The sequence below is a fragment of the Podarcis raffonei genome, chromosome 3 (genome assembly GCF_027172205.1).
Source record: "Podarcis raffonei isolate rPodRaf1 chromosome 3, rPodRaf1.pri, whole genome shotgun sequence".
NCBI lineage: Eukaryota > Metazoa > Chordata > Lepidosauria > Squamata > Lacertidae > Podarcis > Podarcis raffonei.
The window spans coordinates 105,205,086-105,222,342 of record NC_070604.1 but is presented as its reverse complement, the minus strand read 5'-3'; the positions used below and the strand labels follow the sequence as shown (position 1 = coordinate 105,222,342).

The window sequence follows — 17,257 nt, the reverse complement described above, 5'->3', positions numbered from 1 at the left end:
ATTATGTCCAAGATGCAAGTGAGACACACACGGTGCTTACGATGTTTCCTGGAGATACAGAAGAGACCACAGAATATTTTCTTTTCCCACCTCAACAAGGCTTAAAACAGGATGCAAGAACATGAATCATCGCCCACTTGCTCTAATTTCCACCCCACTGAGATGAAAAGCCTACAGCACACAAGAGGAAGGCCTAAACCTTTAAAGAGGCACTTGCACTTCCGGAAATATTATTATTATTTCACGTTAGAGCCCGCCCTACCTCCCAAAGGAGCCCAGGGTTGCAAACACGTTAAAAAAATTAAAATCTGGTAGCAGTTAGAAACAGTATCTCAACCAGTGATTTCAGGGTTGCCAAGAATAGTATTTCTCAGACTGTGTAATCAGAGCTGTTTTCAGATTCTGCCTGGAAGTCAATTATAAGAGAGACAGGTACACTTCAACATGGAGGGCATTCTACAGATGGGGAGCCGCCACTGAAAAAAACCCTGTCATGGGGCAACACCAACTAGGCAGTACCACCAACAAGGTTTCACCTGTGGATGGTAGAGTCCAAGATGGCTGATACTGGCAAAGGAAGGAGGTCTTTTAGCTAATTTTGTCCCAATACATTTAGGGCTTTACATGTTAGTACTAACCCCTTGAGCTGGGCCTGGTGGCTCAGTGTCAGCCAGTGCAGTGCTTCAAGTACTATTATTATTATTATTATTTACTATTCATTTACTTTATTACTCATTCTCCACTGTAAGTTCTCATGGTGAGGTACAACACTTTGAAATACAACATTCATCCATTTGTTGTTACTGATGCTACATTGGTCTGCACTGGGAGATTCACAGAGGATTCAGATATACCGTATTTTTCGTCCCATAGGACGCTCCGTCCCATAGGACGCACCTAGTTTTTTGGGGGGGAAATAAAGGGAAAATTTTTTTCCTTTATTTCCCCCCCAAAAGCAGGTCGGGGAAACCGAACCAGGTCAGGGAACAGTGGGATGGCGGCGCTGCGCCTCCCTGCTGTCCCCCGAGCTTGTGGGGCTGGCCGATGTCTGCCCGGCGGGAGGGGCGCTCTGCTTCAGGGCGCCCTGCCCGCCAGGCGGCAGGCTGCTATCCACAGCGTGGGGAGCCCTGCGGAGAACTCCTGCAGGGCTCCCCACGCTGCGGATGTTTGTCCGGCACGCGGGGCGCTCTGCTTCAGGGCGCCCCGCCCGCTGGGCGGCAGGCTGCTACCCGCAGCGAGGGGAGCCCTGCGGGGAACTCCTGCAGGGCTCCCCACACTGCGGATGTCTGTCCGGCGTGCGGGGCGCTCTGCTTCAGGGCGCCCTGCCCGCCGGGCGGCAGGCTGCTATCCGCAGCGAGGGGAGCCCTGCGGGGAACTCCTGCAGGGCTCCCCACGCTGAGGATGTCTGTCCGGCGCACGGGGCGCTCTGCTTCAGGGCGCTTCACCCGCCGGGCGGCAGGCTGCTATCCGCAGTGTGGGGAGCCCTGCGGGGAACTCCCGCAGGGCTCCCCACGCTGCGGATGTGTTCCCGGAGCGTCGGGCGCCCTGAAAGCAGAGCGCCCGATGCTCTGGGAAGCAGGCTGCTATCCGCAGCCTAGACATCCCTGCGGGACCTCCCGCAGGGCTGCCTAGGCTGCGGATGTCTTCCTGAAGCCTGGAGAGCTAGAGGGGTCGGTGCGCACCGACCCCTCTCGCTCTCCAAGCTTCAGCGAAAGCCTGCATTCACCCCATAGGACACACCCAGATTTCCCCTTCATTTTTGGAGGGGAAAAAGTGTGTCCTATAGGGCGAAAAATACGGTAATCAAAACTCATTTAAAAACAGTCATGGTTTATCCCAAACATAGGCAAACTCAGCCCTCCAGATATTTTGGGACTACAGTCATTCCTCAGGTTACAGACGCTTCGGGTTACGTGTTTTCAGGTTATGGGTTACGTGTTTTCAGGTTACAGATGCGCCGAAACCTGGAAGTACCGGAACGGGTTACTTCCAGGTTTTGGTGCTTGTGCGTGCACAGAAACACTAAATTGTGCTTTGCGCATGCACAGAAGTGCCGAATCGTGACCCACGCGTGCGCAGACGTGGCACTGTGTGTTGCAAACATGCCTCCCACATGGATCACGTTCGCAACCTGAGCGTCCACTGGACAACTCCCATCATCCCTGACCACTAGTCCTGTTAGCTAGGGATGATGGGAGTTGTAGGCCAAAACCATCTGGAGGGCCGAGTTTGCCTATGCCTGGTTTTTCCCAAAGAGGGCTGAGAACTGGACTTACTGAGAAAAGGTTTATTATTATTGTTGTTGTTGTTGTTGTTGTTGTTGTTGTTGTTGTTATTATTATTATTTATTTGTACACCACCCATCTGACTGGGTTGCCTCTCTGGGCAGCTTCTAACATGAAACATAATAAAACATTCAACATTAAAAAGCTTCCCTATATAAGGCTGCCTTCAGATGTCTTCTAAACTGTTTATATAGTTACCCATCTCCTTGACATTTGATGAGAGGGTGATCCAATGTTGGCGCCACAACCGAGAAGGCACATTGCAGGGTGCCGAACCTTTATTTCTAATGGTTTGAGAAGTCAACAGCATCATCCGTCGTAGGAATCAGCTAAATGGAGTTAAAACCAGTACAGTGGTACCTCTGGTTGTGAACGGGATCCGTTCCAGAGGCCCATTTGCAACATGAAAAGAGCGCAACCTGAAGCACCGTATCTGCGCAGATGCGCGGTGTGATTTGGCATTTGTGTGCATGCATGAAGCGCAATTTAGCGCTTCTGCGCATGCGGAAGCGGCAAAACCCAGAAGTAACGTTTTCCGGGCCTTCCGGCTCGCTGCAGGACGTAACCTGAAGCAAACGTAACATGAGGCATCACTGTAGTGCAATGGAGGGGAATCACACAAGGGGAGGGTAACCCAGCAGGCTCACTGATGTCATCTGCAGCATCCTCTTTGCTATGGCAGGTAAATGAGGAGCTATGGAAGCTTTCATAGAATCATGGAATGACAGAGTTGGAAAAGACCCCAAGGGCCATCAAGTCCAAGCCCCTGCAATGCAGAAACTGCAGATAAAGTGTTCCCGAAAAGATGGCCTTCCAACCTCTGTTGAAAACGTCCAGTGAAGGAGTATCCACCACCCTCCGAGGTAGACTACCCCACCGTTGAACAGCTCTTGCCATCAGAAAGTTATTCCTAATGTTTACTCGGAATCTCCTTTCTTGTAAATCGAACTCGTTGGTTTGAGTCCTACCCTCTGGAGCAGGAGGGAACAAGCTTGACCATCTTCCAAGTGACAACAACTCTGGAACTTGAAAATGGGTACCATATCACCTGTCAGTCTTCTGTTCTCCAGGCTAAACCAACTCCCTCAACTGTTCCTCATACAAAGCTAGGTTTCCAGACCTTTCATCAACTTGGTCACCCTTCTCCACACCCGTTCCAGTTGGCCAACATCCTTCCCAAACTGTGACGCTCGCTTACGAGTTTTACCGACGTCCGTGACATATTGGCACGGAGGAAGTCGGAGAATTAGTCCAGTTTATTATTTTAGGATAGCTGACCCTCAGAAATTAGCTGAGCAATGTAACCTATGCTCATTCAGATGCAAGTCCCATTGTGTTTGATGGGTTTACTTCCAGGTAACTGTGTCCCGGACAGCAGCTTTACTAGAGAGTAAGCCCCTTTCTGCATCACTGGGACTTACTTCTGTGTAAACCTGCACATTGTATAGCTGATTTCCTTTGAGGCTGCCCTCTTGAGCAAAACAGCATCCTCTGATTATTCCCAATGGGGGTAAAGTGTGAGAAAAATCATTGAGAGCAACACACAAGACACAAAAGGAGTGTTGGGGAACAAGCAACTGTGGAGTGCAGATCCAATTACACCTTTGGGGAAACACAGGGGTTGTACTGTGCATTTAAAAAAGCACTTGGCTCTCATGAGGCAAAGCTCATGATGTGCCTAATAAAAACATTTTTCACTGAGACAAGCCTACCTACCCAGGTATTTAGAGCGCTGGTGTGTTTTTACTTTATTTCTGGATTTTTAAAAAAGTGTTTCAATAGTTGTTACTAATAATCCTATCGCAGGCTTCCTCAACCTCGGCTCGCCAGATGTTTTTGGCCTACAACTCCCATGATCCCTAGCTAGCAGGACCAGTGGTCAGGAATGCTGGGAATTGTAGTCTCAAAACATCTGGAGGGCGGAGGGTGAGGAAGCCTGTCCTAATGTTCTCTTTTGTACACCGCATTGAGGTTTTCTACGATCTATCAGCTCAGTATAAATTTAACGAAGTGATTAACAACAAAACGGGTGCTTAAACATCACGAAGAACTTTCTGACAGTTAAGAGCTGTTGGAGATTGTGGACTCTCCTTCCTTGGAGGTTTTCAAGCTGAGGTTGGATGTGGCCATCTGTAACCGGATGCCATGGCTGAGATTCCTGCATCGCAGGGGGTTGGACTAGATGACCCTGGGGTCCCCTTCCAACTCACCCTCAAGCATTGTTTGCGGTGCGGATGAATTAGCTGCTCTTGCAAAAGAGAGTATGGGTGGGTGGTTGGATCCGGACTAAGTTAGTTGCGCTTAGACTGAAATCAGTGCGTAAAGTTCACATGACTTGGGAGCTGAACCCTGCGGCTTTCTATGGGAGCTGGCTGCGCGCAACTAACTTAACGCAGCGGGGCACAGATTGTGCAACTCTCCCGTCGGGGAAGGTTTTGCTCCGGGAGACCAAAGCACGACTCCTTGCTAAGGGAAGACAGGAGGGCGGGCGCCGCGGCTGCTGCTGCTTCCATTTCCTGGGGAAGAGAAGCTGCTGGCTGCGGGATCCCCGGCGGCGACTTACCGGACGGTTGGGCTCCTGCGCCGGCTGCTCCCCCCTTGGCCCACTTGTGCCGGGGACTGGCCGCCCGCGTCCTCATCTGCTCCACCACGGCCAGCTGCGTGTCCCACTGGCAATCGGCGCGGCACCTCTCCACCGCCTCTTCCATTTTCAGGTGGAAATGCGAGCCTTTCGCAGCCATCTTAGCGTGGGTGGGTGACTCGTGTACAACAGGGAAGTCCCGGGCAGCCGGGCGTGCGCCTGGGGAACAGCCGGGTTCCCCTCCCCTCGCCCAGCAGGGGCAGGATCGCGCGCTCCCGGGCGCCTGGTGGAAAGGCAGGCTCCAGCCGCGCTGCGGCGCCGGACAGATGTGGTGCCCCTTCCAAAAAAACCCCCCACAAAAACTACCACCTAAACGCCCCGATCATCCAGATGTGTGGCAGCTAAGAGGAAGCGCCCCGCGCAAAGAGTGACAGGCTGGTAAAGTTGCGCCGCAGAAGGGAATGGGTTAAAATGGGGGGCAGAAATGGAACAAGAAGGGTCTTTAAGGGCTTGTGAAGCGCGCAATGTTTTCCACCTATTGTTTTGTTTTATTTAATTGCGTTCATAGCTCACCCTTTTCTCCAAGGAACTCAACACATAGAATTGTAGAATTGGAAGGGACCACGAGGATAATCTAGTCTAGTCCAACATGTGGGACTCGAACCCACGACCCTGTGATTAAGAGGCTCGTGCTCTACCGACTGAGGAACCCCTCCTCATTATCTACCCTGTGAGGTAGGTTAGACTGAGAGGTACTGACTGGCCCAAGTTCACTCAGTGAGCTTGGTGGCCAAGCAGGGATTTGAACCCTGGACTCCCAGGTCATAGTCCCAACACTCTTAACCATTACACTGCACTGGCCGGTCCCCCCAAAAAGAGGCTGTTAGGGGCTTCTGCTTAAATGGGCAATGGGCGTTTTCTTTTCTCCTCTCCCCACTTCCTCCCAGGTTCTGGGGGTTCCAGGCTAGACCTGAAATTTCAGGCTTGGATTTTAACCTCCTTCTGTGCAAAGAGAGTAAAGGGCCAAAAGTTAGGCGCGCAGACTGTTTTCTGCTTGGGAAGAGTTTTTGCTGTTTGCTCCACTCCACATCCATCAGGCTGAACCCTTAAAGTACAGAACAGTCTGGTTCTTCCTTTGTCCCCAAGAAAAGCTGCAAGGGACTCTCACTTCCTGTTTCTTGACTGATTACTCCACCTGATGTGCCACACACCCCTTCGGGTTTCAGTTTGTCCTCTGCCACACAAGCCCCATGACAATATTACTCTCTTTTATGCTTTTGCATTTGCTGTTGCCTTTTGGGCAGGGCCTTTTTTGTTGTGTCACCCAGCATGAGAAACTTCCCTGTCCCAGGAAGTGTGTTGTCTCCTCCTTTACTTTTGCAGCAAGGATTTGAATTTTCTCTTTAGATTTTTATTTTGTTTTTTGCTGTGAACTGGACAGCTCTCTGTTTCTTCTCCTTCATTTTGTCCCGTTTTGGGACTTCCAGTGTTTGTGTTATATAGATAATGTGAAGACATAATAAAAGGAATGTCTCCACCCCCATCGTTCTGCCCGGACACTGAGGTCCAGCTCCAAGGGCCTTCTGGTGGTTCCCTCCCTACGAGAAGTGAAGTTACAGGGAACCAGGCAGAAGGCCTTCTCAGTAGTGGCACCCTCCCTGTGGAATGCCCTCCTATCAGATGTCAAGGAAAGAAACATCTGACTTTTTGAAGACAGCCCTGTTTAGGGAAGTTTTTAATGTTTGATGTTTTTAACGTTTGATGTCTTATCGTGTTTTTAATATTCTGTTGTGAGCCGCCCAGAGTGGCTGAGGAAACCCAACCAGATGGGTGGGGTATAAATTATTAATTATAATTATTAATTAGTATAAATAGAAAAGACTGCTCACTATTGCCATTATCCGTGCATGTTTCAGAAGTCTGCACAGCTCTCCAACTGCTCGTTTTTACTCTGTCAGGAACAGAGACAGCGATGTGGTGGAAAACTTTGAATTGAGAAATTTTCCAATGCACTAACCACATTTGTACCAGGCACAAAGACTGCAAAAGAGGATCAAAGGAATGCTTCTGAGCTCATCTGTGAAAAATCCACATCAAAACCAAAGGGGAATCAAAATAAGGAACATCCAGGATATTCTAAAAACTGCAAAACTATGTTATTCAGCATTTAGACAGTTTGAGCATAAGAAGACCTTGTTGGCTCACGCCATTGGCCCATTTAGTCCAGCCTCCTGTTCTTGCAGTGGCCAACTAGATGCCTGTGGGAAACCCCACAAGCAGGACTGAAGCACAAAAAAGGAGGGCCCAACCATAGGATGAGTTAGACTAGAACTTTGCATTTAATGTACAGATTTTTAAAAAATACAAATATCAGCTTGAGTGGTGGGGATTATAATGACCAGGATGCTGCAGGGGTACAGTAATTTAATCCTTTCCTTTGAGGGAAACCCCTCCTTTGCTGCTGCTGTTTGCTTTGTGAAGACATCACATTCCACAATTTTTAAAATTATTATTATTATTATTATTATTATTATTATTATTATTATTATTATTAAATTTGTATACCACCCTTGATCCATAGATACTTTGCTATTAACGTTTACTTATCTGCACGGTTCTTTTGCACCAGTCACTGCTAAGAGAAATCAAATTTCAAATGTGGGTTTTTTTAAAGAATCAAGGTACAAATATCAACTCCAGAATGCAGTTTGCAAATTGAGTGTGTTTCTACAAAATAAGATGCATTTGGACAATTCAAAATTTATTCAGAATTTCAGTTTTGTAGGCTTCTTAATACGGCATTTGAGTTTCTCCCGGGAAGACAAACCCGCGAAAGATAATTCACTGTTGCAGACTGTGAGTAGTGAAACTGATCTGTCCTAATTCTTTCTTCTAATGATACAATGCTAGCAACATCTCCAGCCCTCTGTCGATTACTTACATGCTGTCTGTCAGGATACAAGTCCTATCAAGGCAGTTGATAAGTATCATTAAATTAATGTCTCCAAACCCAACTCTTCTGGACATCAGTCATACAAGAAATATGCAAAATAACTAAGCAAGTGTTAGAAATCACCCCAGAACTGGCCCTACTGAACATCTTCCAAGATAATAATGCCCACTCACATTGTAAAGAGCTCATAACCCACCTACTCTCAGCAGCCAGAAGCATCATGGCCAGGCAATGGAGAGACCTGTCATGAGTAAATATGGACCAATGGTATCAAATGGTATGGGAAACAGCTTTACTGGGAAAGCTAAACAATAAACTGAAACTGACACAGGGACACACAGAAGAAGTCGCCTTCACCCCGGTATGGTTCCCCTTTATCACAAGCACAGCCCAACAAGACAACGACAAGAATCTGCCAAAAGTATATGAATCGGTCTGGCTAACCTGATTCAGAAATACACACACACACACCACTCACATACAAAAACAAATCTCATTACAGCCACCCAAAGACAACCAACCAAACCCTAGGCCAGGGGTCAGCAACCTTTTTCAGCCGTGGGCCGGTCCACCGTCCCTCAGACCTTGTGGGGGGGCAGACTATATGGGGGCGGAATGAACAAATTCCTATGCCCCACAAATAACCCAGAGATGCATTTTAAATAAAAGGACACATTCTACTCATGTAAAAACACCAAGTAGGCCCCACAAATAACCCAGAGATGCACTTTAAATAAAAGGACATATTCTACTCATGTAAAACATAGCTGTCGACTGTTCCCTTTTTTTAAGGGAAATTCCCTTATTCCAAATAGGATTCCTCGCAAGAAAAGGGAAAAGTTGACAGCTATGATGTAAAAACACGCTGATTCTCGGACCGTCCGCGGGCCAGATTGAGAAGGCGATTGGGCCGGATCAGGCCTCCGGGCCTTAGGTTGGTGACCCCTGCCCTAGGCTATTGCCAACCTCTCTCACCACCATGGAGGTATAACAAGCGAACAGAAAGAGAACCCACACAAGTGGCACTGACATAAAACCTCACACATACACTAAGTAGAAAAACAGAAGCATTGCCACCCCACCCCCACCCCTCCCCTTTTCTTCCCAACCTTATACTGCATGCAACGCTAATGTCTCACAACAAATGAAACTGATCTGTAGAAAACGCAAAAAAATACAATGCACATATTTGTGTAAACGAAGAAACCTTTAATAATTTTTAAGTTACATTAAATTACATATTTTAAATACACAATAAACAGCAGCAACATATTTAATACCCATCAAGAGCCTTCTCACAAGGCAGTTGATGGCAGGTTGGCCTGTGGAGTGGTGAGGCAGAAAGTCTAATTAGAATAGGACTTGGGCAGGGTATAAATGATGATTTTATTATTATCACTTAAGGTGGCCTGCATCCCTCACTACATTTGCCACGTACAAGGCAAATTGCATTCATCTCAGTTCTGTGTGATATGTGTGGGCTGAAGGCAGAGTAAGAAGAGCTATTATGAAACACATCAGAATTAATGTCAGGTAATTGGAGCCACACCTATATAGCCACTGCTTAGTATCCAGAGTCTGGATTCTAGGACGTAATGTTCAGAAGGAAGTTTCACTGCCTTCATGGGGAGCTCACATTTGATTGAAGTTCTTGGGAGGAAACTAATAAAAATTATTTAAAAGAAGAAGAATTTACAGGGGGGAGGAAAGGAAGTCTTGTTTATTATTTATGTATTTATTGAATTTATATACCGCCCTTCACCCGAGGATAGCAGGGCGGTATATTGTATAAAAACACAAAAATAAATACCATAATAAACAAAACAATAACCACATACACACAGTTTAAAAGACCATGGATTCTTGAATCAGAGCCAAAGGAATATAGAGAAACAGTTTCGCCTGGCACCTAAAGATATGTAATGAAGGTGCCGGGCAAGCGTCCTCAGGAAGAGCATTCCACAAACGGAGCCACCACAGAAAAGGCCCGTTACTGTATTACTGCCCTATGGACCTCTCATGGAGGGGGAAAGCTATGGGATTGATTTATTTGTAACATTTATTCTGAGAAGCTCAAGAGGCAGGGCAACAGGTGATTCCACCACTACAAGTCAAGGCACATAGTACCCCAGGCCAGCTAAATTATTTTGCCACTTCATGCAGAAAGTCCCACAAGCATCTCCTCACTTTCCTTACAGTAAAAATGCAACCACAATCGGTGATATAACTAACATTTCCCTGCCCTTTCAGGGTACCCAACCACAGCTGCTTCGGGTGACTGTCTCTGCCTAATGAGAGAGCAGGCAGCATCAAAGCACAGTAACAGTTCTTCATTCCCTATTTTATCTTTATGGTGTAGAAAAGGCCCAAGCTACTGATTGGCCCAAATTCATGTGCCGAGTTTTATTGCTAAGGGTGGATTTGACCCTACACCTCCCAACTCACTGGCAATTTAATCACTTCACGATATCGTTTGTTATCTAGTATTAGTATTATTAATTAGATTTCTCACCCACCCTTCACTACGTGGTCCCTGGGACAGGTTACAGAAATGTATAAATACAATACTGTACTGAAAACAGTTAAAAGAATTTAATCAAAAGATGAGGGTGGGACCTAAGAACATCTACTTCTGATTAAACCCACAGAAATTTCAGGCTGCATCATGTTTTCCTATAGGGTCTAGAAAGACTAAGGGGCACAAAGCCCCAGGGCTAACCGAAGATGATGAAGTTGTTGCTAAATTTGTATACCACCCTTCATCCAAACATCACAACAGAAAAATGCATAATAAAAAACCCAACAACCCCACTCCCACACATCATCACATCATTAGGGCACCTGAGGCAAACCACAAAAATTGTCCATCCTAACCATGACAGGGGAAAAGGGGTGAGCGAAATTACTCAAAAGCCGCAGGATTCTGGTTCTTTTTAAATTTTATTTATATATTTCACTAATTTTACAATCATTTTAACATTTCAAAACTTGACTTCCTTCCCCCTCTTTCTGTGGTTCCTTAAATTAATGTTTAATATCTTCTGCATATTCAAATTAACTTTATTTGCTCATTTATTCATCTGCTTTAAATATATACTGTTATAAAACTGCAGGTTATTACAAGAATCCTGCCAATGTTTTCGTTTTGGGAACCCCAGCCTCATTCACACAACCAGCGAGAGCTCCGAGGGCTCGCTAGTCGTGCTAAAGGCGCTGGAACCTCAGCCTAGGAGAGAGGAACGCGTGCCGAGGTTAGTCAAATGAGGCAACATAGGGACAAAATAGGCGGGTCTTCGCGTAGTCTTTGCAGCGATTGGCTATCCGAGTCCACGCCGGCGACGATTGAAAGAGCACCGGGCGTACCAGAGGAAAGTTGGAAGGAGCACCCGCTCATGTTAGCATAGGCAGAGGGAGGGCGTAAACGAGTTCTTTGCGGCGATTGGGTACCTGAGACCCTCTGCAGGCAATGACTGAAAGAGTACCGGGCGTACCAGAGGAAAGCGGGGGGTGGGGTTTCCTTACTTCTCTTTCTTTCTTTTTTTAAAGACCCGCCCTTTGAGGCAACGTTGGAAAGGAGCAAAGCCACGTCATGAGATCGGAGGGAGGGGGCGTGGCCATGGAGCCGGGAGGGGGAGGGAAAGGGGCGTGGCATCTGGCCGCCGCACCTGGGCGTTGGACGTAAAACGCCGAGGCGGCCGAAGCCAATAGCCGGAGAGTTGGGCGGTGGCAGGACGCAAGCGCGGAGAGTTCAGGGGTGGCCGCGAGAGGAGGCGATGGTGGCCGGGTAGGTCCAAACTTCGTCCGGTGTCGCTTTAGGAGGAGCTGGCGGCGCTGGGAGCAGGTGAGGCGGTGGGGTCAGTCCCCATTGTCCTGGGCTTTCGCCACCTGAGGCATTAACAGGGCACTCTTACCTAGAAGAAGCCATAGAGTTCAGTTGGGCTTACTCCCGCGTAAGTGGCTGCAGGACCAAGCCCTGTTGAGTTCTATGGGGCAGCATTCCCTGCCTTGAACAGCGTTGGAAAGCGGGGCGGGCAGCTTTTATTCAGAAAGGAAAGCAGACAGATCAACCACCAATATACATATATATTTAAAAGGTTGCCTCAGGTGTCGGCCCTGCTCAGAGTAGACCTGTTGAAACCAATGGGCATTTGTTTTGCCATAGAAGGGGGGCGGTTAAGAAACCTATTCCCATCCCCCCCCCGCGCACAAAAAAAAAGAATGCCCCAATTACCATAACATTAAAAATCTTTTTAAAACTCTAAAAAGAAAGAGAGAGGGAGAAAATGTGCTGTCGCTTTTCTGCGTTGCAGGCTGTCTTCAATATCTCTTCTTTCCCCAGCCCAGAAAAGCAGAATAGGAAATAATGTTAATCTTACAGGTTAATAAATAGGAGTAAACCGCTCACAGGGGGAAAAAAAACTCCAGTGAGAGAGCTGTTTCCAGTTATAAACCTCATCCCTGATCAAATAATGCCCAGACTTTTAGCCAAAATTTAATTGGCGGAGTACAAGTTTTTAAAAAAAACTACTGGGAAGAGGGGAGAGGATATGTGCTTTCCTTTTCATTTCTTCACATTACAGTTGTATTGTTCCAGCTGTTGCTGGAATTAGTGCCAGGTTTGCTTACCAAGCAGAACTGGAGAGCTGGGAGATGGCTTAAGTTGTGTATGTACTGCTTTATGCTTGATGAAGGGAAGGGGGGAATGAGTTAACAGGGGGCTCATAGTGGAAAGGCCAAGGGGTCAACGATTTCTAGAGGTTTGTCTTTGTACTTCAAAGTCTAAAGGTTTGTTGATAGTGCCTTGCAAAATCCCAAATCTGGGTTCAAACAAATAGAAACTACTAGTAGTACTTCTATTTGGTTTGTATTTAGCACCCACCATATGCTAGGAGATACTTAGTTACTATCACACCGCATTTCCTCCCCTATGGTATTAAAATGGTTAGAAATTCCAGATCCACTAAACAACTGGATTTTTATTTTTTTAAAGGGTTCAGGCATGACTACATTAAAATGTATGGTTGGGAGATAGACTTATTTAGTGGGCACATGTAGCAAGTAACAGCTGTTGTACCCATAGTGAATAGATAAAGTTGGAGGGGAGGAGGAAATGCCACCTCTGCCATTAGTTTTTTAATCCAGCCTGATTCTAAGTCCTGTGGGTGCAATGCACATTGTTGTTAAACTCTTAATATTCACACTCTTGTCCCAGTAATTGACTGCCATGCATTGTGTGCTGAATTGCATTAAGTGCAATTGACAGTTCTTAGCTATTCAAAAGGTCTCTGCACAAAGTGGCTTACAGTAGGAAATACTGTAGTTTAAAATGGGAAAAGAGGAAGTACGTAGAACCTTACATGTGACACGTTACACATAGTGTCACAATAAATTAGGTAATTAGACTTTGGCATTTGAGTGAATATGCAGAATTTGCAATAAGCTTGATGTTATCTCAATAAGTGTAAAGGTTTCCTGGCAGACAGCTGTGCTCCTTGATTCCTTCATTTACATCCCAGACTGCCTATTCCACCTGTGTGAAAGTCTACTTTGAACTGTGCCAGGTGTTCAGCTAAAGGTTGAATACCAAACAAGTTCCTGGTTAACAGATGCTGGACTCTCTACTGAAAATGAGGTTTAACAATATGTAAGCATGACACAGCCAGTCTTTTGAAGTAAGAAGGCATAGCTAGGCAGGTGGCCTTATTACTGTGCATCTGTGAACTTTCGTCAATACCTAGAACATATTTTCATTGTGGCTTTCCATGGCAACTCAGTTTTGGTTGTGGAAACCCAAAATGCAGGTGGTAGGAGGAATAAGGAAACAGAGACTCTAAAAGGTATAAGTGCCTGATTGTTACCCACAATTGTAGTTGTTGTTTTATTCTTATATGTATTTAATTAATCATAACATTTATTAGCTGCCTTTCCAACTAAATGGTCACTGTCTTTTTTTTTTTTTTTTTGCTAGGACCATGGCTGTTACACAACCAAGGATTTCTACGCTATATTTCCTCTGTTGCCTAGTCCTTGCGTCTTCTATGTCCTCTTTTGCTGACGACCACGCAGATGGAAGTCATCAGGCAAACGTGCATCTTGATAAGAAAATGGTACAAGATAAGGAGTATGTATTCTCTGCAGTCACACTCAATATAAATAAGTGGGGGAGATGAGGGTCTGATATGGTAAGAGTCATTTGATATAATAGCAGAATTGAATTCAACAAAATGTTCCAGTGCAGAGTGGCAGCCAGCCAGCCTTTTTCTTATTCCATTTCCCCTCCCACCTGACTTTCTGTCTCATCCCCCGCACACACAAACACACCAGTCAGTCAGCATGCTGTGGTTACTGAGCACACTCAGTTCCCATTGGGTTCTGTTTAGGTAAGTTCGGGAAGCCTTTGTCCCTCCAAACGTGGCTGAACTACAACTCCCATCAGCCTCTGCAAGCATGGCCGATGGCTATATTGCCTGTGAAATCTCTCAGAAACTCTGTTTCATGCAGTCCACCTGGCATGACTGCAACTAACATGCTTTTTTTGTTATATACAGTTAATAGTCTCAGCGGAATAGTCTCAGGGGAAGCTCAGATGGGACTGTGTGGGGGAGAAGATTAGTTCTCTCTTTCCTCTCTGCTGTGGTCCCATCTCTCTGAAGATAGTATCCACATTTCAATCGAAGTCTGGCTTTTAAATGCATGTTGCATTACCTACATGCACACATCTGCATGTTCATTGCATTCAGTGGGTGTGTGGTTGTATCGGTGCGCACTAAGATTCGTCATATTCTTATCTGCAGCCACATCATGGAACATTTAGAAGGCGTCATTGACAAACCAGAATCTGAGATGTCGCCACAAGAGCTGCAGCTTCATTACTTCAAAATGCACGACTACGATGGCAACAATCTGCTTGATGGGCTTGAACTTGCCACTGCCATCTCACATGTTCACAAAGAGGTGAGCGCTAATTTCCTGGAACAGAAAATCTGATAGGCTGGTGAACAGTGTCTGTGAGCAAGCTTATCTTTTAATATATATGGGTTGGAAATGTCTATAACATTTTGCATATATATATATAGTGGCAGTTTAATCCGAAGACTTATCCCTTGGGGATCAGCTCTCTCAAAGATTCCACGCTATACCAAATTTTTAAAAACCTGTAGATTACAAAACTTGCCAATAGTTTTAAAATGTGACCTGGTTTGAGGGGTGGGTGAGTGGAGGAGCTGCAGCACTGCTTTGAGAGACAGTCAAATTGAAAATCTTGTTTTGTACCTTTCTGAGTCTAAGACCTGCCAGGCCAACTCAACTTTTTTCTAGCCTTTATTAGCTAATTTCTAGGAAACCCAAGTGCAACCCTCAAGGGCAGAATACAGAGTGGGACCGTTCTGATTTCCAAATGTGCTTGTCTGCTAAAACCAATCTATCTCCCCCCCCCCTTTTCCTGTAGGAAGGTGGAGAACACACCCAGACAATGAAAGATGAGGAGTTAATTAGTTTGATAGACGGCGTCTTGCGTGATGATGATAAAAATAATGATGGCTACATTGACTATGCTGAGTTTGCAAAGTCACTGGAATGATGATTTCTTTAAAAATCTTTTAGTTCATGTGACCCAGTACAATGTGATTCCTTACTGTATGTTGGTTTGTGTGTTCTCTACCCTTTGGGCTGCAAAATTAATGGTAGAAAAGTGAGATGGCTACACTTTCGTTTCTTATACTTTGAAGAGCAAAAAGATTACGATGGGAACTATTATTTGATACAGTCTTATTAGTTAACAATGGAACAATACAACCCATCTGTGTTAGCAAATTATTTGGCAGTTGTCTTAAAAACTTGCTTCAATGAGCTATCATCTAAGTCACTGTACTCCAGAATAACTTCTGGAGGACTCAAAAGGCATTAATTATAAAGGTCATAGCACTACAGTCTTAAATGCCATAATTATATACTAAAACCAACAGTATGATTTTGTGTTTGTGCTTTGAGTTCACCATTATTATTATTATTTTGCAAAAATTGGGAGTATAGGCACGATGCAAGTTTAAACTCTTTCAAGATCTATCAGCAGGAGAGTTAAGTAGCTAATTAAATCTCCATTAAAATGGATGAGTTTAAAAGTGCTTAGTCTTTGCACTGTACCCTAAATCTCTAAATAGATGTTTGTCATTGTAGACATATGTCTGTCTTTCAGTTGTCTCATCTTTTGTCTTTCAGTTGTCTCATGTTCTGTCACTACCTTACTGGGTTTTGCTGTTCCTTAAATTATAACCTTATAAGAAAACTGGTTGTTGAATTTTAAATTAAGTATATATATATTATATACTTAATATATTTAGTGTTATGTGTATTATACACCATCAGTACAGTATTTTACTTCGGAGTTCATTTTCAGAAAGTGTAGGTTAAATACTTTCATTCAATGAGGTCTTAATGCCAAGAACTATGTTAGCTAATGAAAGTTTATAATCACACTGAAATGCTGCCATGTTAAGGTTCTTGCCAGTGTACCTTGACACAAATTCATGGTGTGAGCTATGAAAAGACTTTCTCATTTTTTTCCTAAAAGAAACTCTGTAATGAGTGTTTAAATACTTGAATGGTCTGCTTATTCTAAAGGGTTCTAAAACTATATACATCTATGTTGTCTTAACAGCCTTGTGCAGATCTACAGTGATAATCTAAACTGCCCTGTTGTTTGTCCTGTTGTATAAAACAGAAGCATACATTTAATCAAGCGAACTATATTCAGAAACAGAAAGCCAAAATGCTCCTCTGTAAATTGCGTAAGAGACCTATTTTCTGTATAAAAAATATTCTTATATGAAGTGCATTTGTAAAAATTGCTTCCTTTGTTAACTGTGTAATAAAAATGTGGATTGTACTATGTTCGTCTAATGTCAAAATTGTTAGTTTTTTAGCATAGTTCATGCGATAAATACAAAAGCAATAAAATCTGATGTGCTGGAAGCTTTTACCCCCTCGAACATGGGAAATATGGATAAATTCTGCAAATGTACTTACTTCCTATACCGGTCTTCCTTCTCACACATCTTTTCGTGCTAATACCGTTTGAACGAGACCATGCTAGAAAGTTTGCAGAGCTCTAACTTTTGTGTTTCAAACTGTTTTCTTTAAAATGGGGGGGGGGGAGCAACCTGTGTCTTCAGACTTTGTTGGGCTCCCACTTTTGACCATCCCAAGGTTGCTGCGGTTGATGAGAAAGTTCAGCAGCATTCAGAAAGCCACAAGTACAGTGGTGCCTCGCAAGACGAAAATAATCCATTCCGCGAGTCTCTTCGTCTAGCGGTTTTTTCGTCTTGCGAAGCAACCCTATTAGCGGATTAGCGCTATTAGCGGCTTAGCAGCTATTAAAGGCTTAGCGGCTTAGCGGCTAAAAGGCTATTAGCGGCTTAGAAAAAGGGGGGGAAAGCGAAA

At 45.0% G+C, this 17,257-nt stretch overlaps 2 protein-coding genes and 1 long non-coding RNA gene across 3 annotated transcripts in view; 2 read left to right on the top strand and 1 right to left on the bottom strand.

The window, feature by feature from the left end:
* The window catches only part of TTC7A (tetratricopeptide repeat domain 7A), a 183,632-nt gene extending 178,496 nt beyond the window's left edge, over positions 1–5,136 (bottom strand). Inside the window, exon 1 of the mRNA XM_053383388.1 lies at positions 4,849–5,136. Within this exon, the coding sequence (XP_053239363.1) occupies positions 4,849–5,026 (178 nt within the window). The 5' untranslated portion in view covers positions 5,027–5,136. The remainder of the gene's footprint in view (positions 1–4,848) is intronic.
* A 26-nt stretch (positions 5,137–5,162) lies between these two features.
* LOC128411238 (uncharacterized) lies at positions 5,163–8,094 on the top strand. Its single transcript, XR_008329736.1, has 3 exons — positions 5,163–5,304; positions 5,453–5,601; positions 6,825–8,094. It is a non-coding gene; the product is annotated as an uncharacterized LOC128411238 (long non-coding RNA).
* Positions 8,095–11,393: 3,299 nt separating this feature from the next.
* On the top strand, positions 11,394–16,706 carry MCFD2 (multiple coagulation factor deficiency 2, ER cargo receptor complex subunit). The gene is given in 5 exon segments (XM_053383389.1): positions 11,394–11,441; positions 11,443–11,603; positions 13,788–13,940; positions 14,614–14,773; positions 15,267–16,706. Coding segments are annotated over 5 exon segments (639 nt in total). The 5' UTR covers positions 11,394–11,408; the 3' UTR covers positions 15,399–16,706.
* The last annotated feature ends 551 nt before the right edge of the window (positions 16,707–17,257 follow it).